The 27,896-nt window shown below is 41.0% G+C and overlaps 1 protein-coding gene across 1 annotated transcript in view; it reads right to left on the bottom strand.

Annotated features, from left to right (window-relative positions):
* Positions 1 to 27,896, bottom strand: part of LUZP2 (leucine zipper protein 2) — a 215,994-nt gene that overhangs the window by 58,807 nt on the left and 129,291 nt on the right. The window contains exons 6-7 of the mRNA XM_032113534.1: positions 23,368 to 23,430; positions 18,904 to 18,966 (exon numbers count right to left, since the gene is read on the bottom strand). Coding sequence (XP_031969425.1) covers positions 18,904 to 18,966; positions 23,368 to 23,430 — 126 coding nt within the window. The remainder of the gene's footprint in view (positions 1 to 18,903; positions 18,967 to 23,367; positions 23,431 to 27,896) is intronic.

Genomic DNA, 27,896 nt, shown 5'->3' with positions numbered 1-27,896 from the left:
GCTGGTTGGCTGGGTGGTAACTTGTTCAGCCCATAGGGATCGACCGCGTGGACCTTTAACTCTATATAAGTAAAGGAGGACTCAATAAAAGTGGGTTGTTGTGCATGAACCCAGTCTTGTTGCTTGTCTGTTCCAAAACTGCAACAAGCCACTTCAAGGCATCAATACCTTTTGTTTTTTCTAGAAAACCTATCTTTTAAATGATCTTTCTTGGGGCAAACATAACCACATACATAAGAGGAATAAATTACTGTTGGATTATGTATTGTTGGTGACATTATGGTACATTACAAATACACTCCAAATACAGCTTCTGTAAGTGTTTTTCTTGGTGTTTTACCCTGAAAATTAGATTTGAACTTCCTTCTTCTTCCTAAACCTAGCTAGTCTATAGGCTTTTCAACTGACCTCTCCCCCTGTAAGTCCTCCCATTTCATCTTGAAAGTCAGACAAAACCTTCAGCATCTCATTCTTGAGGTGAGTTATTAAACTTTTCTGAAGGTACAGGCCAACAAACCCAGGCTGTGACTCTATTTCTGTGTAAGATTTAACAAACCAAATAGCACAATGACTAATTGAAAAAAAATTGTATTTTCTCCTGAGAAGTGCCAGAAACAGGACCCCTTTAAATAATCCAACACTTGGTGTGGGTCAGAGGGAGGCCACTGTCACCCTGCAGTTGTATTTGACCTCTAATATATTCGGTGTTAATAGTGCAATACAAAGTCCACTCCTAGAATGTTACAAGCCCAGTGTTACAAGTACGGGTCAGGTGGGTAATGCAGTCACACAGCTGTACAGATAACTACTACAAATACTGCATGTTTGTTAGCACAGCCAAAGGAGGCTTTTAACAGGCTTTTTACCTTTTTTCCCCAGAAACTTTATACAACATGTCAATATGGAATAGAAAATAAATAGTGATCCCTCTTGCTATTGTTGGTGCTGAGATTTTTTTTTTGTTTGATCATTTATTTTGAACTCTTAACTGTTCAAAACCCTTACAAAAAAGGACTTAATCAATTTCCTCTCTTTTCCTTATACAAAATTTCAAAGGTGTTTTTTTTCCCTCTGTTTTTTTTTTTTTTCTTTACGGAAGAGACTAGGTTATAGCTTCACACTAGAAGGATTACTCAGAAGTGCAGAGATAAACATAGTCATGGTTCAGTTCTCTTTATTTCAAGGCATGATAAATTGGAAGTTTATTTGGTTATTTCAAAACTTTTAAGAACATGTTTTATTTCATGCAAAGAATTGCTGTTTATTAATGATTACATTACCACACATGCTGCTTAGAGTTAATTAGAAAACATGATTGTAATGTTTAAAACACTTGTTAAATAGATTGAATATTCTCAACTCTGTTTTATCTCTGCACAGGCCTTAAATAAAATTTTTTTAAGAAAAAAAATCTTTACAACTTTCATAATTGATTATATTTTCTAAGGAGGACACATTTTACAATTGAAAACCACGTAACTGTACACTTGGACAAATTATTCAGTAAACATAATTCTGCTGTGCTTATTCTGTAAGCATTATTTGTATCTTAGAAAAACAGAGACTTGTTCTTCTAAATTGCACTGTTTACTGTAGGTGTTAAATGTAAAGGAGAATAACACTTTTTGGATGCTATTACATTTATTCAAGCATGCAGCAAAAACCAGATGTTCAGTGACATCTGAATTAGATTTCAAGCATTTACAACAAGAAGAAAATGCAGTTAAAAATAGCATTTTTGCAAAGTCTTACAGCTTGTACATTAATGCTTATTACTGCTGTAATGCTTTTATCTCTCATTTTTTACTACTCTGGATGTACATTAAAAAAGGAAATAAGTCCTTCGTGGATTTTATTAGCTGAAATTTTACTTTTCCTTCCCCAACCCTCACATAAAAGTCGTTACAATGAATGCAAAACTGCAGTTTGCTGGGGTTTCAGTACTCAGCTTTTAACTTGTTGCATTATTAAAGGATCCAGGGCATGGATCATTGATAGAATTATGGGATCTATAGAAAAACTGTACAAGCAATAGGCCTGTACAAGCAAAAGGCCCGCAAGCAAAGGTTTGTGTGAGAAACTGCCTGCATGAGAAAGCGCTGGTGTGAGAAACAAGCCTGGGAATAAAGAGGGAGTTTTGAAAAGGTACAGCTGTTCAGATAAGATGTACTGACTGTGGAAGCTTGCCAATGTAAGTCCAATTATGTAGAAATAGAAATGTGCTGTGATAAGCTTTAAGCCACTTAGGAGTTAACAAGCTGGTATACTATATAAGTGCCTTTGGAGTGCTAATAATCGGAGTTTGCGCTTATCAACCACATTGGTTTTGGACTGCATTCCTCCCCCCGTCGGGATCCCCGGGCTCTCGTCCTTTTACAATTCCAACATTAACTAAAGGAAAATTACTGTTTTTTCAGCAGAAACACATTCAGAAGATGCACACAAGGAGCAACAGCACTCACCTTTGGGCCTGATCTGCCACTTACTTCCCATGGGGGAATTTTCTTCCTTTAGATCAGGCCAGAGCACCATGCATTTTAGCATGAGTTGTACTTTACAATGGATAACCCATCCAAATGATCACAACAACCTGCTGCTCCTTATTTTTTAATTCAATCTTCTTTTAAAAATGATCTTGTTTATTTTAATAGTAAGAGAACAAGCACTGAGGGAGTAAGCATTTTAAAATTCATGTTAGGTATACCAGTTGTGCTCGACACCTCTGTCAGCAGTACACTAGAAACACTTATTTCATCTTTTCTTCAGAGAGGATTAGTTCACAACTTGGCCAAAGGTTCAGCTTGTTGGTTTTGGTGCTTCTTTGTAGGATTTGACCACTACAGAGAATAGTATAATTCAGCCAGGAAAACACAAAACAAAGGAAACAAACATGCTTTTTTGGCAATATCACTTAAAAGTGTTTGTGAAGAGGTAAGTTCTTAAAGCTTTCCATTTCAAAAACATGACCTCATATTCTGCTGCTAAGAAAGTAAAACCTAAACCATGCAGCAACAGTATTTACTGACACCAGCATATTCACTATTGCAAACTGCCTCCAAGTCAGCAACAATGAACAACACAGTAATTAAAAAAACTCCACCAAAAAGCCAAAATTTAATGTACTTATTTTTACAACTTCATGCTGCAGATAGTCATGTAGACGCCTCTGAATTTGCTGTCAGGAATATCCTAAGAAATAGGATCAAAGCTTTACAACTACCTGAAAGAAGGTTGTAGTTGAGGTGGGGGCCAGTCTCTTCTACCATGCCTGCAGTGAGATGACCAGAGAAAATGGCCCTAAGCCAGGACAGGGGAGATTCAGATTAGTGTCCTGGTGCTGGCCAGGACAGGGTTAATTTTTGCAGTAGCCAGGAGGGGGCATGGCCAGGACTCAGAGGTTATTCAATACCACCCCAGATCATTTTCCAGGGACAGGGGATCCAGGATCCCTTCCAGATTGACGTAGTGTAGCAGAGAGAGTGGTTGGGGGTTTCCACAGGGTGAGCAATAACATTTCTTGACTTGTACACTCTGTCTTTAGTATGGTTGCTGTTACTGTTCATTTTGTTATCTTATTGCTGTTTCCAATAAATTGTTCTTATCTCAACCCATGATCTTTACGTTTTGTGCCTCCAATCCTCCTCTCCAGACCACTGAATGGCAGGGGGAGGAGAAGCAAGAGTGAGCAAGCAGTGCATTATCTGGAGTGGTTTCAGTGGGAACACTGAATTGGAGAATTGGAGAATACCATTCCTAAACCATGACAGTTAGATACTAGAAAAATAAAATCATTGTTAGGGTGGTTGGGCTTTGGAACAGGTTGCCCAGGGAGGTGGTGGAGTCACCATCCCTGGAAGTGTTTAAGAGGTGTCTGGATCTGGTGCTGAGTGTTATGGTTTAGCGGTTTAGTGGCTTAGGGATAACAGTGGTATTGCTAGGCTGACAGTTGGACTTGATCTTAAAGCTCTCTTCCAACTTTGATGATTCTACGATTCTAAGGGGGGACACTAAGTGATGCAGAAGTATCCTCTCAAATAATTTTTAATTTCTTTCTGATTTAGACCAAATGGCAAGGTACTCAAAATTGTCTGCTAGGAAGAACACCCAATTTGGGATAATACTCATGTGCTCCAGATTCAGATCCATTGTACTCCTGGGAAATCACCAACCATATGAAGTTTAACAGGGGAAAGTGCTGGATTCTGCTCCTGGAATGGGACAATCCTGGATTTATATATAAATTTGGGAATGAGACACTGGAAATCAGTGTTGTGGAAAGGGACCTGGGGATCCTGGCTGATGGCAAGTTGAATATGAGTCAGCAGTGCCCTGGCAGCCAGGAGGGCCAATTGTGTCCTGGGGTGCATCAGACAAAGCATCACCAGCTGGTCTAGAGAGGAGATTGTACCACTCTGCTCTTCAGTGGTATGGACTCACCTTGAGTTCTGCGTGTGGTTTTGGACACCACAATATAAGAAAGAGATTAAGCTATTAGAGAGTGTCCAAAGGAGGGCTACAAAAGTGGTGAAGGGCATTGAGGGGAAGCCCTATGAAGAGAGAGGTTGAGGGCACTGTTCAGCCTGGAGAAGAAACTGTGGAGAGACCTTCTCAAAGTCTACAACTTCCTTGTGAGGAGAAGGGGAGGGGCAGGCACTGATCTCTTTTCTCTGGGGATCAGTGACAGGACCTGAGGGAATGGCATGACATTGTGTCAAGGGAGGTTTAGGTTGTATATTAAAAAAGATTCTTCACCCAGAGGATGGTTGGACACCGGAACAGGGTCCCCAGGGAAGTAGTCACAGCACCAAGCCTGACAGAGTTCAAGAAGTGTTTGGACAATACTCTCAGGTGCATGGTGTGATTCTTAGGGCTTTCCTGTGCAGGGCCCGGAGTTGGACACTGATGATCCTTGTGAGTCAAAGTGTACTTCTGGCATTAGCATACAATTGTACATCTTGGCAGCTTTTGGTTCAGCAGCATATAATAGCACACGTGGATCATACGCTATTGGATCCATATTGTCTCATGGTAGCTTTTAACTAGACTTGTCTCACACAGAAACGCAGGCTAGCTATTTAAGACTGCAAAACCATCCAATGCAGGACTGTATCACTAAGGCCACATCCTCAGATCCATACAGAAATTTTTAAATGGGATTTTTCAGTTCATTAAAAAAGCTACAACTTTTCATGCTCAAAGCTGTGTTATAAAAAAATGTACTGACAATAAGTAAATAGATCTGAATTACTAAGTACTGAAACGATATTCACATTTTACATATGTATATTTTCCAAAACTGCATTAAGCCATTAAAAAACAGTAGAAAGAGATTTCTTTCAGTAACAATATCAATTAATTATGTTAATACATAATCCAATGTCCTTACTGAGAAATATAATGATAACACCCCTCCACCTTCTTACATATCACTTATATAATGATATTTAAAAATTCCCATGTCTGCAAATAACCTGTAAGTACTTTTCAGTAGCAAGTTGAGTTTATATCTTCAGGTCACTCCTGTGTTGCTAACATTAACGTATTATTAATGATTATAACATCATGGCAACAACATATAAATGCTAAACGTGACATTTGAAACAAGAATATGCACCAGAAAGATGCCAATGTAAAGTGACATCTTCTTTTGTCCTCATTTCTGTTGGGACAGAGTTAATTTCTTCTCAGTAGATGGTATGCTGCTGTATTTTGGATTCAGTATGAGAATAATGTTGGTAATACACTAATGTTTTGGTTGCTGTTAAGTAGTGTTTATTTTTTGTGTCTCATGCTCTGCCAGTGAAGAGGTGCAGGAAAAAAAAAGCTAGAAGTAGAGCCATTACAAGGGCCATTTTCAGTGCTGTTACCATGGACACCACAAGGGCCATCACAGGAACAGGAAGAAGAGACAGAAGAAAAAACCACCACTCAATCCCTATGCTTGAGTGAGCTGTGGGAGATACAAAAGGATTTTACCTGGGGACAACAGGCCTAGTAGTCTGGAATTAGAGGGTAAGTGAGGCAGTCAGCTGGGATTACTTGCTAAGGAGCCAACCATCGCCAAAGAGATGGGAAAAAAGACACAACCCCTTAGCCTCTGGAGCCCTTAGCCTCCTCTGAAGTACAGGGGGAAAGGTATACACATAAGGGCAATATTCCATGTCATCCAGGCAAACAGATGGCAATAGAGAAGGGTATTCAACACCTGAGTGTAGATACAAAAATGCTACTAGCAAGGATTTTCTTGCTATTTTCTAAGTCCATGAGAGACTTTTCTCTCTCACAGAAGAGGCAGCAGTTATGTAAACAACCAAACCGCCTGCAACCTTGAAAAGTCTTGTTTATGTTATAGTAGGAAAATATTTTGACAGTGGATGTTTTAGGAGTTTAGCCAATCACCCCAAGGGGTGGCTGATCCTTTGTCCAATTAGACTATGAAGAAAAAAGTCTATAAAAGAGTTTATAAAATAATTAAATCAATCAATCTTGCTGCACAATTCCTGCCTGCTGGATCTTCTCTCCTCCTCCTCCCTGTGGCTGTGGGACACGGTGATATACCCTAGGGCCAAGGCCTGCAGTAATATTTGATGACCCCGACATGATCTGCACTCTGACATGTCTTGCTGCTGCGAGCCAAGCCGAATTTCTCTAGAGGTACGCTGTTCCCCTTCCCCCCTGGGACCGGGACGTCCAACGTGACTGAGAAATGGCGAACAGCGGCTCACAGAACGATGCTGTGGTAATGGTCTGGAAAGGTGTGTTCAGCATACTGCACACATCCATTCCTGAAAACTCAGTTCAGGAATTATTAGATTGGGCTACCTTAAAAGGGATTTCCACGGACAGAGATACTGCCCTGGACTTTGCCTTATGGCAGGAACTTGACTGTGCTGTCCGGCATGAGCGGTCTGTCAGGGGACCCAGCAGTGTTAGAATTATACCAAATCTGGCATTCGTTATTTATTCTGCTGACAGACCTTGACTGTAGCAGCACAGCTGGCTTGCCTGTTTCAGTAGTAAGTGACGGAGGAATGTCCGAGGGGGACCCCGCTGACCCGACTCCACAGGCAGAGCCTGCGCCACCTCACCCTGCACAGTCACAGGACTCCGCGGCCCCCAGGGACCCTGCGCCGGCAGAGGCGGGAGAGTCGGGGCAACGGGAGGGCGCGCAGTCCGCCATGCCACTCGGTTTGGCGGCGGCCAGGGCTTATCCAGGGCCACGAATTAGCGGCTTAGCAACTTGGACCCCCAGAGCAGCTTCTAGCCTGTCTGCACATGCATCAGCTGTGCCAGGAACGCCCGGATGTTCCTTCTTAGCCGGCGTAGCACCAGGCATGCATGCACTGAGACTGCCTGGGTGTGGTCCACTGCCCTCCTTGGCGCTGGACTGTCCTGCACCGCTGCAGAACTGAGCCATCTACCTTTTAATACAGCATCTGCCTTTGCTGACAGTTACCTAACATATCCTGGCAGCTGGGAGAACTGCTCAGCTTGCAAAAGCAGCTGCTGCAGATAACAGAGGCACCCTGCCGTGCGGGGTGCACCAGGCCCGCGCCGCCAGCACCACCTGCACTGCCCACACCGCCCGCGGGAGACGTGGCTCTGAATCAGGAAGCGGTGCGACCAGCGGCGACCTGGAAGTAGTGCTGCTGCGGGAAAACCCGGAAGCGGCCACGGCTGCAGAGCGGCGGCTGGGGGAAGCAGCGCCGAACACGGCCGGGGAGCAAGAAACAGCAGCACTTTTGGCAGCGGCGCCAAACACGGCCGCGGAGCAAGGGCCAGCAGCGGCACCGGGCACGGCTGCAGCGCAAGGGCCACCAATGGTGCCGAACGCAGCTGTGGAGCAAGAGACGAGCGCGGCGCCCGGCATGGCTGCAGCCCTGGAGACGGTTGCAGCAGCTGCAGTACCAGTTCGGTCGGGACCCGCCAAGACTGCATCCCATAAAGAGGCTGCTGTTCAAACTGCAGCGCAGCCAACTGCAGTCTGTGCTGTCTGTTCTGGCCCTAGCCCACCCAGCCAAAGTGCCCCTCTCCGTCCACCTCTGTTCGTTCCCAGTGTCTCAGAGTTGCCTTTGCCTGATGACTCATCATCGGGAAGTGAGGCAGATGAGGTTCTGCCCTCAGGTCGTAAGGCAGCTGTAGCCGGGCGGCAAAAGAAAAGGCTGCTCCAGTCTCATCCCTGGATCTTTCAGGACTGCACGGTAACAGTGCGTCCAACCCACTACAATCGCTTCTTAGAGTCAGTTAAAATGCGAGCATTGGAGGAGGGTGACTGGAGGTTGTTGGAAACACTTGGAATGCCAAACAGATTTGAGGATTCTGGGGGTAATCGGGAAGCTGTTACACTCCATCCACAGGCTGTGCCAGAAGTTCAGGATGGTACTGACTCCCCAAAAGGGGAGATCCAAGCAGTGTATAAGGCTCTCCCAAATTCAGGCGAGCATGATAAGCATGAGGTAATTGCTTGGAAGGTTGCGCAGGATCTGCAATCCAAGGTGGCACAACATGGGCTAGGTTCTGCTGAGGTTATGCAGATAATAAGGGTGATAAATACAGATTTGCTAGCTCCATTTGATATCAGACACTTAGGTCAAATTCTATTTCAACCTATACTATTTACAGTTTTTGAGAAAACCTGGAGAAAGCTGGCTGACAAGGCTGCATTAGCAAATATGCAGCTCCCTGCTGCCAATCCTAGACAGACAGCAGGAACAGATGCTCTTATGGGGACTGGTCCCTTCTCTGATCCCAGTCTACAGGGTACTTTGTTCTCTAGCGTCCTGCAGAAAGCTACACAGGTCGGCATGGCTGCCCTGTTGAAAACCATAGAGTTGTCTGCGCCTAGAAAGCGATATATTGAAATAGTTCAAGGGAAATCAGAGTCATTCCTCTCTTTTGTAGAGAAAGTCACTGCTTCTCTCGAGAAGCAGCTTGAGGATGACGGGTTAAGACAGTTGCTGTTAAGGCAGTTAGTGAGAGATAACGCAAACGAGGAGTGCAGAAAAATCATAGATGCCTTACCAGGGGATCCTGACGTAACAGACATGGTCAAAACCTGCGCTAAGGTGGGATCTGGGAACCAGAAAAGGTTTGCTTTGGCTGCGTTCCTGCAGCCTGTTCACACATCTTCTGGTCGTGAACCAAAGCAACCAAAACAGGCGAAAAAATGGAAGTGGCCTAAGCCGAGCCAAAAAGAGAACACAGCGATCCCCCAGTGCAAGAGGTGTGGCAGGCCAGGGCATTGCTCGGACTATTGTAGATCCCAGACTCAGGCCAATGGTCGGCCTTTGTTGGGAAACTTCTGCCAGGGTGCAAGGAGGGGGAATTGCTCTCCGATGCAGTCGCTCCCCCAGAGAGTGGCACAGGTACAGGCACAGGCCTACTCAGCCACCCTAGAGACAGCACCCAGGGATCAGACGGTTTTGATGTCTACACCGCAGCTGCAGTCATCTTAGACTCTAGTGGTATTTATAAAGTTCCCTTGGATGCACGTGGACCCTTAGCCCAGGGATCCAGTGCAATGCTGGTGGGAAAACCTGACGTTGCCCAACAAGGAATCTTCGTGCACTCAGGAGTTATTGACGCTGACTTTAAAGGTCAGATTTGTGCTATGGTCTCCACGCAAAAACCCCCTGTAACTATTCCTGAAAAGACCTGCCTTGCTAAATTAGTGCCTTTTAAGTCTTGTGTCCCCAGGATAGAACAACAAACTCACGAAGATGACGGCAGTGGATCTACGGGACTTCCGCAGGCCTTCTGGACTGCAGACATCTCTGACCAAAGGCCACAGATGACATACACCCTGATCCTGCCGAACACCCATCCGCCCCGGACTCAGCTTCGAGGTTTGATTGATACGGGTGCTGATGTAACTATCATCTCCTTCTCTGCATGGCCTCCCTCATGGCCTTTAGCCCCGGTGGGATCGGCCATCGCAGGAGTAGGAGGAACCACACAGAGCTATTTAAGCGAACAGCCTGTGGTGGTGAAGGACTCAGAGGGGCACACAGCTACAATTAGGCCTTATGTCACTACCATTTCCCTTAACCTTTGGGGATGGGATGTGTTGGCAGCTTGGGGCATACGGATTGGGACAAATTTTTAGCAGGGGTCACTGTGCGTAAGGGTGCACAGTATCCTACACTGCCTTTGCGGTGCTTGACTAACACACCAATCCAAGTCAGGCCCTGCTCAGTTAGTTGAATTAAGGGCTGTTATCATGGCTTTTCAGCGATTCTCACAGGAACCTTTGAATTTGGTTACTGAAGCCGACTAGCAAAAGCTTTGTATACAATTTATCACCTTACAGTACCACAAAATTCAAATAATCCTGTTATTCTGAATCATTTTCTCTCATTGCAGTCTGCAGGCGACACACAACTGCCCCGGGCAAAAGTCTGGGTACGGAATTTACTCACTAACCAGTGGGAAGGCCCGCATGAGCTTATCATTTGGGGTCGTAGGTATGCTTGCGTTTCTACAGATACTGGGGTACGGTGGCTACCTTCAAAATGCGTTCGCCCTGACCTACGGCACCAGAGGCAGAACAGGTAACCTCCAAATGATGACGAGAATGCCAACCATCCAAATGGTGACCAGAATGTAGATCATCAGCCTCTTGTGATGATGACCAAGATGTCAGCCATCAGGCAGATGGTCCTTCTACAAGCAGAGACTGGGATGGTCCTTCCACAAGCAGAGACTGAACTTTAAATTTCTTGTTATGGAGTCAGATAGTTAAAGCCTCAAGGACATATTTCGAATTAATAACTGATGTAAATTTCTACTTAGGATTAATAGTAGAGTTGTTATCAAACAAAAAGGGGGAATTGTAGATACAAAAATGCTGCTAGCAAGGATTTTCTTGCTATTTTCTAAGTCCATGAGAGACTTTTCTCTCTCACAGAAGAGGCAGCAGTTATGTAAACAACCAAACCGCCTGCAACCTTGAAAAGTCTTGTTTATGTTATAGTAGGAAAATATTTTGACAATGGATGTTTTAGGAGTTTAGCCAATCACCCCAAGGGGTGGCTGATCCTTTGTCCAATTAGACTATGAAGAAAAACGTCTATAAAAGAGTTTATAAAATAATTAAATCAATCAATCTTGCTGCACAATTCCTGCCTGCTGGATCTTCTCTCCTCCTCCTCCCTATGGCTGTGGGACACGGTGATACACCCTAGGGCCAAGGTCTGCGGTAATACCTGAGAGAAACAGCCATGTGAGAAATGATATATTATGGCCTGGACAATGTGTAATTCCCCACAGATCCAGATGAAGTTCTATGTGTACAACCCATGAGGTAGAAATTTGTAAAGTGTGCACCATCAGTGCAAGATAGCCCATTGTCAACAATAATTTGGAAAGATGATGTGTCACCAGCAGTGGATGAAGCAATTTGTCAAATCCAGGAATATGAAGACAGTATTTGTTTTCCCTCATCTTGGCTTTGGAGAATCCTGGGAGTTCCAGTAATTCAGGAAGTTTATGTGAGCAGGCATCCTTTTGCTCGAGAAATAGGATATAGAAGGTACATTCCACAGAGTACTCTAGAGTTTTACCTGTTGGACCACAGAGAGGCCATGAGGAAGTGGGATGGAAAAAAAAGGAAGTGGGATGAAAAAAATGTGCAGGCCACAGTTTGCTTTCACCTGGAGTGGCATCCAGTACACCTAGAATCAAGTGCCCAAGGGATAGAAACACAACCCTACCATCTGCCATGGCACTCTATCATCTGATCCAGATTGCACTGGAACAGGGTGAAGCTCTGGAACACCTGCAGTGCACTGATGCTGTCATCATATGGGGCAATACAGCTGAAGTTTTTGAGAATGGGAAGAAAATAGTCCAAATTCTGTGAAAGCAAGTTTTGCTATATAAAAAAGGTAAAGAGACCTGCAAAGGCAATGGCAAGATAGACATCATCAGATCTCAATGGATGTGAATAATGAGATAACATCCATGCCTCCACCAAGTAACAAGAAAGAAACATAAGGTTTTTTAGGTGGTGTAGGATTTTGGAGAACGCACATTCCAAATTAGTCTGACTGGAAGCCCTCCAAGCCCTTCACTCTGTGAAGTGACACAGAAGAAGAATGATTTCAAATGGGGCCCTGAGCAATGGCAAGCTTTTGAACAAAACAAGCAGTAGCCCTTGGGCCAGTCTGAACAGAGCAAGATGTAAAAAACGTGCTCTATAATGCAACTGGAGAGAATGGTCCTACCTGGAGCCTCTGGCAGAAAACACCAGGGAAGACTCAAGGTTAACTCCTAGATTTTTGGAGTTGGGGATACAAAGGATGTGAAACTCGCTGTACTCCAACTGAAAAGGAGATACTGGCAGCTTATGAAGGGTTTTGAGCTGTTTGCAGAAGTGATTAGTACTGAAACAGCTGCTTTTGGCAACCTGGTTATCTGTGTTGGGTTGGATGTTCAAAACAAGGGTCTCCTCTACACATCATGCTGTACATGGGTTGCACTAATCACACAAAAAGCTCATATAGGATACCCCAGTTTTCCAGAAATCTTAGAAATTATCACGGGCTGGCCAGAGGGAAAAGATTTTAGAATGTCATCAGAGAAGAAGGTAATGTGCTGAAGAGGCCCCACTATGTAATAAATTACCAGAAAGTGGGAAGCAATATACCTTGCTTATACTGCTGGATCCTGCCATCTTGGGGAAAAGCATCAGAGATGGAAAGCAGCTACATGGAATTCCTTACAAGAAGTCAGAAACTGCTCAAGGAGAAGGTGAAACGAGTCAGTTTGCAGAGATGAGAGCTATCCAACTATCTTTAGACAGGCTTAAGGAGAAAAATGGCCAACTCTTCTGCAACAGAAGCAGAATAACTGTCAATGAAGAGGTAAGCCCATCTGGGCTGCCACATTGTGGCAAGACTGATGTCCGGCTGAAGAATCTGGTTGTGAGGGTACATCCTCATGGCAGAGTATGTCATGCTCCACCAAAACCCTGAAGGCAAATGCCATTTGCTCACAATGGTGAAAGCAACCACTGCATGTCTAGAAACATCTTGTGCCCCATGCCACCACCCAGATGATGGGTAATGCAGGAGGATGAGGAAGTCCAGTGTGTGCCTCAAGAGAATTTGATTTAGGGTGAGAATAGCCAATAAATTAAACTGTACAATGTTAATAACTTATGTTAATAACTATGTAATACTGTGTATTTTCACTTCTATAGTTGCTACATGTGCATCACCACACTGAGCACCAAAGTAATTTTAATGTTTACACAAGTTCTCTGCCAAAGCAGGTCTTTGGTGGTTTTCTGTTTGTTTGGTTTTTTTTTTTCCTTTGTTTTTCTTTAATTATTTAATCTCTTTCTCTGTATGTAATGTAGAATCTCATTGTCTTCATTAGAGAAATAAGTAACTTAAAATTCTGGGAAATCAGTTAACTGTGGCATGTAATTAACTTTGCTAATAGGGAGGGAAACAAACATGGCATCGGTTTTACTTCAGAGGGAGGAACGGTATAGATATTTACCAAATACAGTCAACACAATGCAAAAATAATTTCACATAGTTTTGTACTTGACTCCACCATAGCAAATGATTTAAATGATTTTCACGTCACATAATGACTTAATTTGTGTAGAACTAGGTGTTTCAAAGAATTTGGAAAATGGCTTTGTCTTTAATAGTGACATGGTCCTTAGTCCTTTAGAGGTATTGAGCACTCATACTACTTGAAACATTATTGAGAAGTATAATAGAGTACTGAAGGTAAATTACAATCCTGTTCTTACTTTGTGAAGCTGCACTTCAAAGAAACGTGTAAGTTCAAGAGTATCATCATAGAAACAAGCTAAACCACTGTATGGAGCAGCAGAGGTTGTCAAGCGCTGGGAGCAAGGTTCTCCACTGCCCTCCCTCCTTCCTCCCTTTTCCATCCATTGTTCCTCTCTCCCAGCCATGCCCACTACAATCCCTGCCTGCCTTCGCCTTGCCATTTCTATCTGCATACCTCTGCTGCTCCTGATGCCACTGACTCCAGTCATGCACTGGACTTCCCAGACATCCTCTAGTTTAATGCTATTGACTGGGTACCTGGTGGCTCTGAACATGTAGAGAAGCCTCAAGACTCCCTAGGGCCAAGAGCAGATTGTTATTCAGTAAACACCCACTCTGACAGCAATGTTTCAGCAGGAACTGGTCCTATCTGTGAACCCAACTGGATCAAATATGGTTTGCTCTTCAGAGGAAGGTGCAAAATGATAAATCACGTTACTCATGGTAAAACCATCTACAGAATACATATTAGCAGTTACTTTATTTGTTGTAAGGTAATAAGTGTTGAGATACTAAATTGTATTATTTGTTGTAATAGCCAATCCTATTTGCTTGCTTTTATGAAGTTAAATTCTACCATGGAACAAAGATTAAGTACATTGGTAGGCCAGGTGCTGTTAGTTGTTACTCACATTTGAACTTTTTCTTGTTTTTCTAGGACTGTCCATCAATATATTTTGTCTTAGAATTTAAACAACCAAAGGGAAAAGAGATGAAGTGGTAGATCAAATATGTCTGAAACTCTGAAGCAAAAGTCTTAGAAAAAAGCAAACAAAGATATACTGAAACCATAGCACTGAAGCATGGTCACCTTTCAAATTTACAAGAGAAATTTCAATAATACAAGATACTTATATAAACTGACATTGAAAGTCATTGCTAGATTTATTTTTCTTCATCTCTTATTACTATCATTTATACACGATTGCATTTAATGAAAAAAACCCAAACTCTTTTAAATTCTTTTCTAATTTAGTAAAACATGAGACTTCTTCCACGACAATATAGCTCAATAATGGGAAGACAGTTAATGAAGGAGGAGTAATTTAAAAAAGAAGTGGTCTGTAATGCCTGAAATGAATGCAGACCTCAATCTAGCAAAGCACTTAAATTAGGAGTACTTGACTAAATCAGGGGTTTAGGATGATAATTTAAATTATTTGCAATTAAGAGTACTGTCAATCAGAACTAGTAAGTACCTACTTACAAAGGCAGTGATAAAATTAAGAACATTCAGTGGCAATTTTTATTAATAATTTCTTGGTTTTCTCATTATAATACAAAGCACATTTCAACTCTTTACAATTCTTTAAGGATGACATGCTGCATGCTTTAAGGGACTGAAATCTGACAGCAACAGGAGCTCAAATTATGATCTCAGCAGAGATACTGACAACCTCTATAGCCTTGGGTGCATGACTTAATTTTTGTGATGCTCATTACTTTTATGTCCCACGGCTTTATATCACATAGGGAGAGTTAAAAATAAAAACATACACACATATATGCTCTCTAATTAATCAGCTAGATTATAAAACACTGTTAAAACATAAGAAGTGTAAGTAAGATATGATAAAGAAGATATGATCTACCAATTCACTGGAATGTTAAGGAGAAAGCTGCTTTTTTCCACCTTTTCTCTTCCTCTCCCACCTAATCCCCAGAGGTCTAGTTCAGAATAGAGCCATTGACAGTAATAGCTACCAGAATTTAAGAAATAGTTTCTTGATGTCAATTATGCAAAATAAAAAAAAAACAATCCCTCCCTACCTATTTCACATATATCTGCAGAATTCCTTCAGAGAAAGCCTTAGTTTGATGGACATGAACAGCAACTTTCCTTCATGCCCTTTAGAAATCTCATAGCCTGCAGCTTACATCCTTCTGGTGAAGTGCTCCAAGAAGCTCGCAATGTTCAGAGCTATATGGAGAGCAGACTTCCCAAAAGTCCTCAGTAAGCTGCACAGAAAAAAGAAGTTTAATGGGGTGGGAAGGGAGTGGAAGGAGAAAAGGTAGAAGTCCAGTAACATGAAAGTAGCCAACAGCCAGGATTTTATCGCAAACATGCATGCTGTGCTGGCAGAAGACCATCTATCCATTTCATTTATCAGAAAGACTAAGAGCTTCATAAAATAGCCTCAACAGCAATGCTAGCATTAAATCTGTTTTGTTTCCAGTATCAAATTAGAAATGAGATATCACCTGTTCTTGCCCAAACCTAGCAGCCTCTCTCTGATCAAGCAGTGTCCTGGGGTGTCCTGTGGGGTGTAACCAAAGTATGTATTCTACCACCATTCACATTACCTTCTGATGAGCTGTTTAGGTAGGTGGAGCAGTGTTTCTCTATCTTTGCCATGACTCAACTCTGATAACTCCTTCTGGGGAAGCAGCAGCCACCCTGGGGGACCATCTCTGCTTAATGGGCCATCAAGGACTCCCCAGAATGACTCTTAGAATTACATCAGCCCATTGTGAAATTCCCTGCCCTGAGGGAGGTACTGGACATTCCTTCCTCTATATAACCTGGGGTTTGGGACAGGACACTACCAACCACTGGATTCCCAGAGGACAAGAGCTCTCCACCACCACCACTGGACCTCCAGAGAGAGACCAGACCTTTCCATAGGATCACTACTTTGACAAGACCACATCCATCACTCCAATTGGACTGCAACCACCATTTAATTGGACTGCTACCACCACCCTGACCAACAGGTCCTGTTCTGACTTTGTCAGCTTAAGCCAGTGTTTCTGTATTATTGCCTTCATAGTAATTTTCCTATAAATTACAGCAACAACTTGAAATGTTTTGCAAGGTATTTGTGCGGGGTTAATTCTTCCCACTGGTTTACCTTACAGCCAGCACAAGCAGATACTTAAAAAGCTTTCCAGCCTATACCAAATGGCTTCTACTCTGCTTAGTGTGTCTGTCTTCAGACATGAAACACACACAAGCAAGCACACTGAACCTATCCTCCTCCCATCTCACATGATTTAGAAGGATAGCATATGGTTGCTGCTCCCTCTGCTTCATAAATCAAATTTTCTTGGTCAGGAAAAAGACTGATGAATAAACCTGCAAAAATATTTCTGGTTACATATAAAGGACATATCAAATTAGCAAAGCAGGCAGTCAATTTCATACGGAATTGCACACGGTCAGGAGATGTTGTAAGTGTTTACACATCTGGTTCTCAGTATGTGGAACTTTGGAATCCACAATTCATTAACATTCTCCATCTAAAGTTCTCAGAGCGTTTTTAATTACATTAGATCATAGTTTCCATAGAAGGCAAGTAACTATCCTTATTTTGCAATAAGAGCACTCAGAGGAGACTACCACAGAGAGGAGACTACCACTCAGAGGAGACTACCACAGAGGAGACTACCACACTACCTAACTTGGGACCTACATCTTAGCTGGTGGCTCTAGTATTCATTCATAATCAAGAACTATATCTACTCAATGTAAATCAAGGACTCTAAAGCATAATTAATGTGGTTAAATGTAGACATAGTCTTCAGAAGATAGGTCTCCAAGGATTTGAAATGGAGACTATAGTGGAGAAAGGCATATCCAGTCAGATGAGACCACGTCTATTCCTATTCACACTAGACACATTTTCTCCATTAGTACAGTTCTTTACATGTGTATCTTAACTACTACATTGTTATAGTTTACTGAACTAGGATTAGGAGAAGGTGGATTTCATTGCATGCATGCCAGTGACTTGCTGGACAGCCTTTCACTTGTGTATGTTCCCATTTTCTTTTTCATCTTCTGTAAGCTTTTTCCAGGTGGGTAGTACTTAGCAAGACTTCCCTTGCTAAGCATTAGTATACACCCGAGCATAACTCATATCCATTTTTGGGATCACTGTGTATTAGCATAATGAAAACAAGTAGATACTAGTGCTGAACAATCCTACTGCTTCAGCCAAAGAAAACAAGCTTTCACACCTAGGCAAGATTAGAATTTTGCATCTTTGCCTCTGCTCAAGCTCTCCATTATACTGAATTTGACGAAAGATGTGTTATTTTTGTTAATGCTAGATGGAGTTAAAATTTAAATGCCTAGATCTATAATATCCTTTTTTTTTTTTTTTTTTTTTTTTTTTTTCTCTAAAGCTGTTTCCCTGGTTTTAGTCTAATGAAGACCAGAAATAAATGTTCCTGAAAAAACCTGGAATCAATCTATGCATTAAAAAAAAACCCCAAAAACCACAGAAATCACACTGTGTCTTTTAAATGGCCTATATTTTTCTATATTTACAGCACTGTATATAAAATAGAGAGACAGTAGAGAGAGTTAAACACTTCCAGAAGACAATCTGGAATGCATATTGACGTGCATGACTTTGTAAGTAATTCTAGGTATAGTCACTTTGAAGATGACTACTTAGTCTTCATCCTTTATGCTGGGAATAAATAAAAGGACTACTCCATAACAGTGTTCAGTCAGGTGACCTGCATCTCTCTCCTCCTCCTTTAACAGGGATTAACTTCTCTCTTTGTTAACTTGGACTTGATGCCCTTCAGCAATCTCTTTATGTTCTGTCCTCCCCTCCTTTATTTTAAAAATTTTTATTATTTTTTAAAATGTGCTAGCTAGAACAGATTTGGATTGTTCAAGCAACAGACATTTCTTTTTCTTAAATCTTCAGACCTAAGGAACATTACATTGCTCAAGCTTCTCATAAATACAAAGATTTGCTTTAAATGTTAACAATACTTGACTTTGCCATGGAGGACTGCTAATTAAAGGAAAAACAAGAAGCATCTGTACAATACTATATCATTCAGTTAGAAAGATAAAAAACATGTTACAGAATGTATGGATTAGGGCAACGGGTTTTATTCATGAGCAGTAACCTAGAATTTTGCTTTTTGTGAGCACATAAATATAGATATAAGTATATTATATTTCTGAAAATGCATTATGGTAATAAGTCTGTCTTGGTGTTTTGTGCGCTTTTCAGAACAAAATTATTCCTTAGAACTGCAATAATAAAGGCAGCTATCATATTCCTACTTTACTCCAATATTATATTAACTCTAATACTTCATTTAACTATAATGAAACAAAACTTACCTTAAAAACCAAATCTTTTTTCCCATAACGAAGCTCTTTTAGCTGGGCTTGGATCTTTTTTGACTGAAAGTGAGGATAAGAAAATCAGGTTTTGGTTTTTTAAAATTTTAAATAGTAAAAAAGAGTAAGTGAATTCTGAGAACAGCAGAATCTAGACCAGATTTAAAATGTAGAACATCCCCCTCCAAATAATTGTCAATTTCTTTTCAAGGTTCACAAGTCAAACCAGCCAAAAATACTGAGGAAAATGTAAAATGGCACTCACACTCATTAAAGCACGTACCTGAGTTAGTACTATAAAGAATTCCTGTCGGGCTTACACATTTTAGACATGAGTTGTTATTAATACTTTCCATGAAGCATAACTGAAAGCATCATCTTCAAAGTAAAAATCTTATTCTTAAAAGTAAAAAAGCTCCATAGGCTTGCACGGGTTATTCTTTGTAAAGATCAGGGTGTTCCAGATGATATCCAAAGGATGATTCATAAAGCCAGAGATTCTTATAGTTTGAAATACACTCACAAACTGCTGTCTTGACTATTACTTAAATTATGTTTAGTTTTCTGAAGTTCTCTGACTGCCAAGGCTTGTCACACTATAATAAATTTAAATTATCCTTAGGCTTCATCCTTAGATGCAAATATTAAAAGAGACATAATCAGAGAAAAGATCTTCAAGTTAATTACCAAAGGTTCATATACTATGCAGCAAGGTGTGGTGGTTTGACCCTGTTTGGATGCCAGGTGCCTACCAAAGCCACTCTATCACTTCCCTCCTCAACTGGGTGGGGGACAGAAAATTTAACAAAAGGTTCATGAGTTAAGGACAGAGAGAGGTTACTCACCAATTACCGTCATGGGCAAAAGAGACTTGACTTGGGGAAATTAACTGAATTTATTACCAATCAAAACCAGAGCAGGATGGTGGAGTTTTAGTTCTCCTTCTGTTTTCTTTTCCTCTTAAAGAATTTTCCCCATACATGTTGCCAGGGGGACAAATTACTGGGTGCTTAAGAAGAACCAAAGACCAGGCCACAGGGGGAGGGGTCCATCTGGCTACTCTCTTTTACCTGGGTTTGTGGGCTGTTAGTTCTTGGCATTTGGATGGAGAGAGAGGCTGGAAGGAATTTGTCAGCACTGCAGACTTCTGCTTTTTTGGCTGCCTTCCTTCTACCGGAGAAACCCTGGGATTCCCAAGCCTGCCTTTCCCTGTCCCGCTGGGAGCTGCGCTCCGACCGCCCTGCCCCCACTGTTGCTTCGAGCCTTTGCTACTCTGTAGCCCTGCACCTCCTGCCTGCTGAGACCTCCGGGGGTTCCCACTGCAGCTCTGGAGTTCGATACATCTTGTCTGCCACCCAGGATTTGTGCTTGTCCCTGCTGTTCCAAGTCTGCTGCTCCTGAGTGTCCGGCCAGACACCGGGATTGGCTGCCCAGGGGTTTGTGAAGCCTTTGTTCCATCCCTTCCCGGGATCCCAGGCCACCAGTGCTGCATGATCCCCGAGCTCGCTCCGGAGCGCCCCCTGCAGCCGTGGGGGAACCATCGCACCTGCCCTACTCACTGGGAGCCGCCAGCGCCCCTGCCGGCTGCGAGCGGAACTGCACCCGAGGGGAAAGGGCCTGACAGCCGAGAAGGATGTTACTGGGTTTGTGATTCTGTTTGCTGTTACTGACATAGTTATTGTTGTTTGTTTGACTTGTTTTACACATATAGATATAGAATAGTAAGGAACTGTTATTCCTATTCCTCATATCTTTGCCTGAAAGCCCCTTAATTTCAAAATTATAATAATTTGGAGGGAAGGGGGTTGTATTTTTTTTTTCATTTCAAGGGAGACTCCTGCCTTCCTTGGCAGACACCTATCTTTCAAACCAAGACACAGGATAATAAGAAATAAAACAAATCTTAAAAACAGCTTCCCCCCTCTACTTCCCAGGTTCTTCCTCCTCCTCGTTCAGCAGCACAGGGAGACGGGGAATGAGGGTTATGTCCAGTTAATAACATTTCTGTTGCTACTTCCTCCTCAGGGAGAGGATTTCCCCTGCTCCATCATGGGGAAATGTATTTCCACAAGAAACAGCCCTCTACAAACTTGTTCAATGTGAGTCCTTCCCATGGGCTACAGTTCTTTACAAATTGTTCCAGCATGATCCCTTTTCGTGGGGTGCAGTCCTTCAGGAACAGGTTACTCCAGAATGGGTCCTCCATGGGGTTCACAAGTCCAACCAGGAAACCTGCTCCAGCATGGGCTCCTCTCTCCATGGATCCACAGCTCCATGCTCCAGAATTTGTTTCCCACAGGGTCACAACTTTCTTTTGGGCATTCACCTGCTCTGACATGGAGCTCCTTCACCAGCTGCAGGTGGATCTCTGCACTCCTGTTGATCTTTCCATAGGCTGCAGGGGCACAGCTGCTTCACCATGGCCTTTCCCCCACAGACTGCAGGGGAATCTCAGCTCTAGGGCCTGGAGGAGCTCCTTTCCCTCCTTCTGCACTGACCTTGGTATCTGCAGAGATTACTTTTTCACATATTCTCACTCCTCTCTTCTCTGTCAATAATTATTACGAGGCAATAATTTTTTTCTTTCTTAAATATACTATCACCATCTCTGATTGTCTCAGCCTAGGCCAGTGGTAGGTTCATAGTGGAGCCAGCTGACATTGACAGTATTAGATACAGGGGAAGCTTCTGGCAGCTTACCAGATAAGCCACCCCAATAGTCCTCCCCACTACCAAAACCTTGACTTGAAAACCCAATACACTAGGAAAAAAAACTTGAAAAAGAGGGGAAAACAGAAAACTATTTGCACACACTGCTGATTTTTCAAGCAGTAAACAAGGGAAGAAAATAGATCTGTATTCCTACACTGTGACATGTTTGAAAGCAACAATGGGGATAAAGGAAGATAACAGATTTTGAAAAACTTAAAAAAAATACTCCTAACCCTATTATTTCCTACCTTTGAGAATTTATCAGAAACTTAACCTCCTAAGTACTGACTTCTAAGTTAAAAGGTAGAGACTCTAATGAAGAAAATGCATTCAACCATAATTATGAAAATTTTAGTGCAGAAGAAATTTTTTATGCTCTGGTTTTGTTCTGGCAAGGTGAAATGACCTTAACAGAAATTATATATGTAAAAAGCCCAGACTAAAGTAATGCGCATAAATCAGATTAATATATAATACTTTTTTAAAATGGAAAGTTAAATAAAGAAAGTGCTCACATGAATGCAGGTACCTCTACACTGATGAATTTGCCAAAAACAGGGCTTTTGTATCATTGACTATCTATCTTGCTCTTCAGTAGAGGGGAGATTTTTGTCCCTCAGTTTCATAAAGTGACACAGATTTGTGCCGTAAATCAAATCTCTCCTGATGGGAGAGAGTTTTTAAAGTCTTTGCCAGGAATTAGTTCAAGAGACAAACGGAGACTTTCAGCTTTCACTGCTGCTGCTAGATAGTTGTTTATTAAGTCTTATCAGAGAAACAGAGTCACTTGCATGACCCAGACACAGCACAGAGCAGAGAATGCAGGAGAAAAGCCCAATTATCAAGATTTACACAGCCTTTTAAAGATAATTTAACCAATGGTTACTAAAAACGTATATTATTTTCACTTTCCTACCAATTACTCAGTAACACAGCCAGGAACTGTGGAATTTTTTGTCCAATCATCCCAAATTACTTTTGCTACAGAATATGGAGTAGTAGAAGAAGAAGAAGAAGGTTTAGAGAACAACAACAATCCTCCATTTTGATGTTTTTTGCTCTTATCTATTTACTACAAAGAGAAGCCCAAAACCTCTAAATTTTTCACCCTATGGACAATCTTACATAGTAGTCTATCACCTAATTCACATCATTGTATTTTCTAGTTCTTTTCTGATAGTAGGCAGTTTTTTCCAAGGTTGGAGGTCAAAACAGTGTTGTTCAGGGTGGTAAAAACCCTTCAAAACAGGCAGAGAAATATTCTCGGCACTCTGAGTTCCTACAATAAAGTGACCCTTTTTCCCTTGAAATAATGAAACATTCTGGGAATCAATAATAATAGATCTTTCCTGTCTCTATGTTAATTTCAAAACAGGCATTTGGCAATTCCTGTGTTAGTGCAGACATGGAGATCATGGAAATGAAGTAAGTTTTACATATGTTATAGATGTATGTATCTACAGAGTTATATCATAAGCATGCGCAGATGATTTTATTTGTCTAAAACTTGAGTTTGCAACTCTCTTTCTAATACATTTGAGCTGCTTCTTGTGAAGTCACAGAAATGAGTTGGGATGAGAGCACTTTAGGAACACTCACCACATAAGCATAATATATATTCTGTATTCTGGTATATATATATACATATATACTTGTGTATATATATAATACACCAAAACCTCAGTACAAAAGACTTTGATGCAAACTTCTTCTGGGTACATTAGATTTAGAATAGAAAGGAACTTTCCTTACCTCTTCTGCGTGAATACCACAAAGCTTGTTTCCTGACAAGAGCTTGTTTTTGAGGCTTTTGTTCTGAGAGTGGGACAAAAAAACAAAAAGAGTTTATTAGTAAGCGTTACTGAAATATTAAGGGATCCTTTAACTATTTGATCATACTGGCTTTATTTTATACACCAATAACATCTTCAAGTCACCAACAAAGACACAAATAAGACAAGAGAGATTCATCAAGGCACAGTATCCTCTTACAGAATTCTAAAAGGCATTTGCATTAAAATTTACTTCAACAGGAACAGGACTGCCCATAGAAACTTTTCCAAAACACTCTGGCAACTGAAAGCAATTTAGATTTAATACGCTGAGGTACAAAAGGGGAGAAAAACCCTCTAATCCTTGCTAGGTGTCAACTTGATAGCTCAGTATAATTTTCTGTAAATCATTATAACAACTGAGTAATAGGGCCAAGGTGTCATCACTCAACCTTGATGATCAAAATCAAGGGGTGTTTTTGCTAAATTTCATAATTTAAAACTGCAAGTAATCAAAACCACTAGAAGGTTAGTTACCTGATACAGCATTTTGAGAACTCAATATGATTTTTCATGTAGGAGTTTTAAATGTATTTCTTCTCATTTTCAGGGAAAATAACAAACCTTGACAAAATGAATTTTCCATAGTAATTATTTTTCTACTCCTCACTCATACTATCCCATAACTGACAGTCAAGGGTAAAGATTTCTCTGCAGCGTGAACATCTTCCAAAACTTGTCAAAAACATAAATATTCAATAAGCAGATCTACAAGTGCCCAACATAACACGCTTAACACTAAAAAGAAATTAAAAGAATATGAAAACCAACTGCTCCTGTGTTAATGAACTGTAAATATACAAACAGAAGCAGAACCCACCACATTTCAGGAATGTATGTATGTTTATTACTGAATAGCAAATAGCTTTCCTGTACATTGTGCACAAGAACAAGCTGTCATTAAAGCAAAAAATGTAATTCCATCCAGTTCAAATTTAGATCCAGATCCCACTGAAATACTGGAAGCTTTAATTCCAGAATTAGAAGCTTTGAGTTTTTCTTGAAAAAAACCCTTTTTTATTAAAGCAAATGCAAAGAAACTAAAATTTCATTTGAAACCTCATTTTCATGATTTCAAAATAAGGAGATCTGACATAATTTCACGTTTCACTGTTGCTGGCTACCATGCAACAGTACACACTACTGCAGAAACAGTAAATCTTTCCCAGCTGTTTGACATGGATGCCCATAGTTCTCTGATACAACAGAAAGGAACTAGGATGTTACTTTCAATGAGACAACCCAACAATCCAGATTCTATCTTGCAAAACATGATTTGCAAAGAGCTGGGTGTTGCTCTAGTAAGTCTCACAGTCAAGTACTTCTTTTGGATCTTTGTTTGAAAATTTATGTTGTAACTCATCAAAGAGCAATACCCTATTGTACTAACCACTATAGAAATACAGAAAAAGATAACTGGTCTGAAAAAAATGAACTGTACAGCAGATACAAGATGAACAAAGGTAAATAAAATAGAAATCAAAGACATGAAGCACACCTGACTTATCTATTGCTCTCTAGGGTACACCTAAAGAACTCTGTTGTACTTGTGATCACACAATGTGTTTTACACACATCTTAATGGTTTCACATAAAGATCAGCATCACTTTTTGGGATGATGGTGAAACAGATGTGCCGAAGGCACTGTTTCATTAGGGACTTGCACTTAATTAACCCAGGATATCACGTCATCCCTTTGGTTTGACTAACTCATTATCCTCCAGTCCTTTACAGACTGGTGATGGTTGGTTCAGTAACACTCTGTCCATATTTCATAACCAAAATAAGAATGAATTGTAATCACTATGTTTTTATTAATCTTCCTTTTGCCCAGTATAAGCTACTGTAAGAAATAACGTCTACTAATACATTAGTCTTTCGTATGTAATTACTACATGGGCTATTTTGAGAATACCATGCAGTAACTCAGAAAGTAAAAAACTGTGTGTCAACAGGACACGCAATATACTAGATGGTTGTCGCAATTTCCACATTTTGTGCCAAATGAACCTGGCAAAATAATAGAGTTACATATATATATACAGAATTTTTCCAAAACCAAAACTTGATGAAAATACTTTAAGTTAGGAGATGGACTCAATTTTTGAGATTTAGCTAGGTTTAACGTGATTTACCAATTCTGTCTCATTATCCACTCTATTTGCAACAAGATCACCCAGCAGGGTTATCAAAACGCAAGCAGATCTGAACTTAATATTATGTTTTTAGAAATGACAGCAAGCATTAAAAGTTAATATTATTGAGAGTATCATAAGTAGGAGCTTGTCAGAAGTAGATGACAGTTTCTTGCCTACAATTTGTGTGATTTTATGTTACTTCACAAATCACGTCACTGTTGAAAATAGCTTTGCATACTGATTAATAGTGCTAATTTTTATAGAAGAATGTGAAGCATACCAGTAAAAACGTATGAAGTATAACAGAGCCTTTTTTTTTTTTTTTTTTAAAATTCTGAATTAAAATCTTCTTTCTTCTTCTGAAAGAAGTGTGATCAGGTACATATTCTAGAAGAATATGTCCCTTTTGCTAGAAAGGGGCTATTCAAAGTCAGATTAATTATTCAATAAAATCTTAAGTTTACAAAGGCCTATTGATTCAGTACAGAAGTTCTGACTTCTAAGACTTAAAAGGATTAAAGATTATGCTCATTTTCCTACTAAGCATCCCTCAAAGAGAAACAACAAATAAACTAATTAGAATTTTACACAGTTTTTATTTCAAATACTTCATTTGTAATTAAGTACTTTAATGGAAAAGATCTTGGACATTTCAAGCTAAAAAATAAGGAATTAAGTATCTGTAAATGTATCTTTAGTAATCAATTTTAAAATGATATAGAATAATTATTTTAATTAAGAATGGCCTTTTAGATTTAGAGGTAGAATATCAATGTATTACAAATAAATAGGTATTCTAATGTATTTGAACATCTTAGAAAGCTTATAGCAAAAGCTGTAAGCTGGAGTATTTACATGCAATCATATCATTAAGCCAAGTTACTGTTGTACCTAACTCTTACTTTATCTCATTTGCATCATTTGCACCAGTAGTTCCAGTGCATCCCTAAATTCAGGTGCAGAAAATTCCTGTCAGTGTTTGCATCATGGGCAAGAATCTTGCTGTCTCTTCTCATGCAGTTTCTTCTTACTGTCCTGGTACCTACGCTTAGTAACACCACCTGAGTCCAGCGTCCATTCCTAGTTGTCCACTGTGAGAGATTGAAATGTTATGGCTAAAAGCTTAAACATTGTTATGAAGGACTTTTTGCCCTTTGTGGAAAAACTGTATAAAGAAGCTGCTACCACCAAAGCCCACCTCTTCCTGAATATGCCTCCTGACTGGAACTTTGGACTGTGAGTTAAGCCACCTAAGGGAACATGAGATGAAGGTGACACTGTTATCCAATTATCTCAGGTCTAGGCAGAAGAAAACAAGGCTGAGGGAGAAGAACATATCCACAAGAAAGCGAGACCCAGCACCTGTCCTGAAAATCAGCTCTGGCTGGGTTCAGGGTAGGGGAGGTCATAGCCCACAGGCTCATTTGCTGAGGCCAGGTTTGCACACACTCTCCACGCAACCAAAGGGGGAGGAGGAGGAGAGTTCCGGGTGTGTGGCATAACCTCTGGTCAGAGGCAGTGAACACCCATCCTCCCTTAAACAAACTGGCTCAGTTGTAAACCCCCTCACATCCCAGGAAGGACACATCCACGTGAGACATTCACATGAAAGTCAGCTGAGGAGGTGTCATAAACCATCAAACAACCCTGAAGTGCACCCCAGAGTCATTCCTGAGGCCTTGCACCAGGTGACCGCACATGATGCAAAGTGATGCAACAGATCCAGAGTCTGTTGCATGAAACAGTGTCACACTTGCCCTCCCAGGGGAGGTACTTGGGCATTCCCACCTGGCCCAAACCATATATTAATCCACTGAACTCTGAGTTTTGTGGGACCCTCAACACCAAGAAGACCAGAAGATGAGGACCAATGGGACACTGTTGAGATCTACAGTGGTGATATTTTCTACTTATCTGTCTCTCTGTCCCTCTCTTTCTCCCCCTCCCTTTTTCTACTTCTTTCTATCTCTGTCTTTACCTCTTATTTACTGTTAAATAAAATCCATACTATTGACTTGGGCATATGGTCTCATTTGCACCTTAATTTGGCCAGAGGAATCTCTCTAACAATTTTAATAACTGGGCTGTAATAGCTCGAAAAAGGCAGAACTCTTAATGACAGCTTGTTAAATTTGTTAACATGTTCTTCACAGAGCTTCCATACTGAAAATAAAAAGCTTTCTGCCTCACTGCCAGGGCATTTTTTTTTTCCTTTTCTCTTACACTGATGTAACATTCCTACATTTTGTTTGGGTTCTGATATTATTTTCAAAATGTGAGACCAGACTTAATGAAAGATGAATTCATTAC

Source organism: Corvus moneduloides, chromosome 6 (genome assembly GCF_009650955.1).
Source record: "Corvus moneduloides isolate bCorMon1 chromosome 6, bCorMon1.pri, whole genome shotgun sequence".
Classification (NCBI taxonomy): domain Eukaryota; kingdom Metazoa; phylum Chordata; class Aves; order Passeriformes; family Corvidae; genus Corvus; species Corvus moneduloides.
This window is presented reverse-complemented; position numbering and strand designations above follow the sequence as displayed.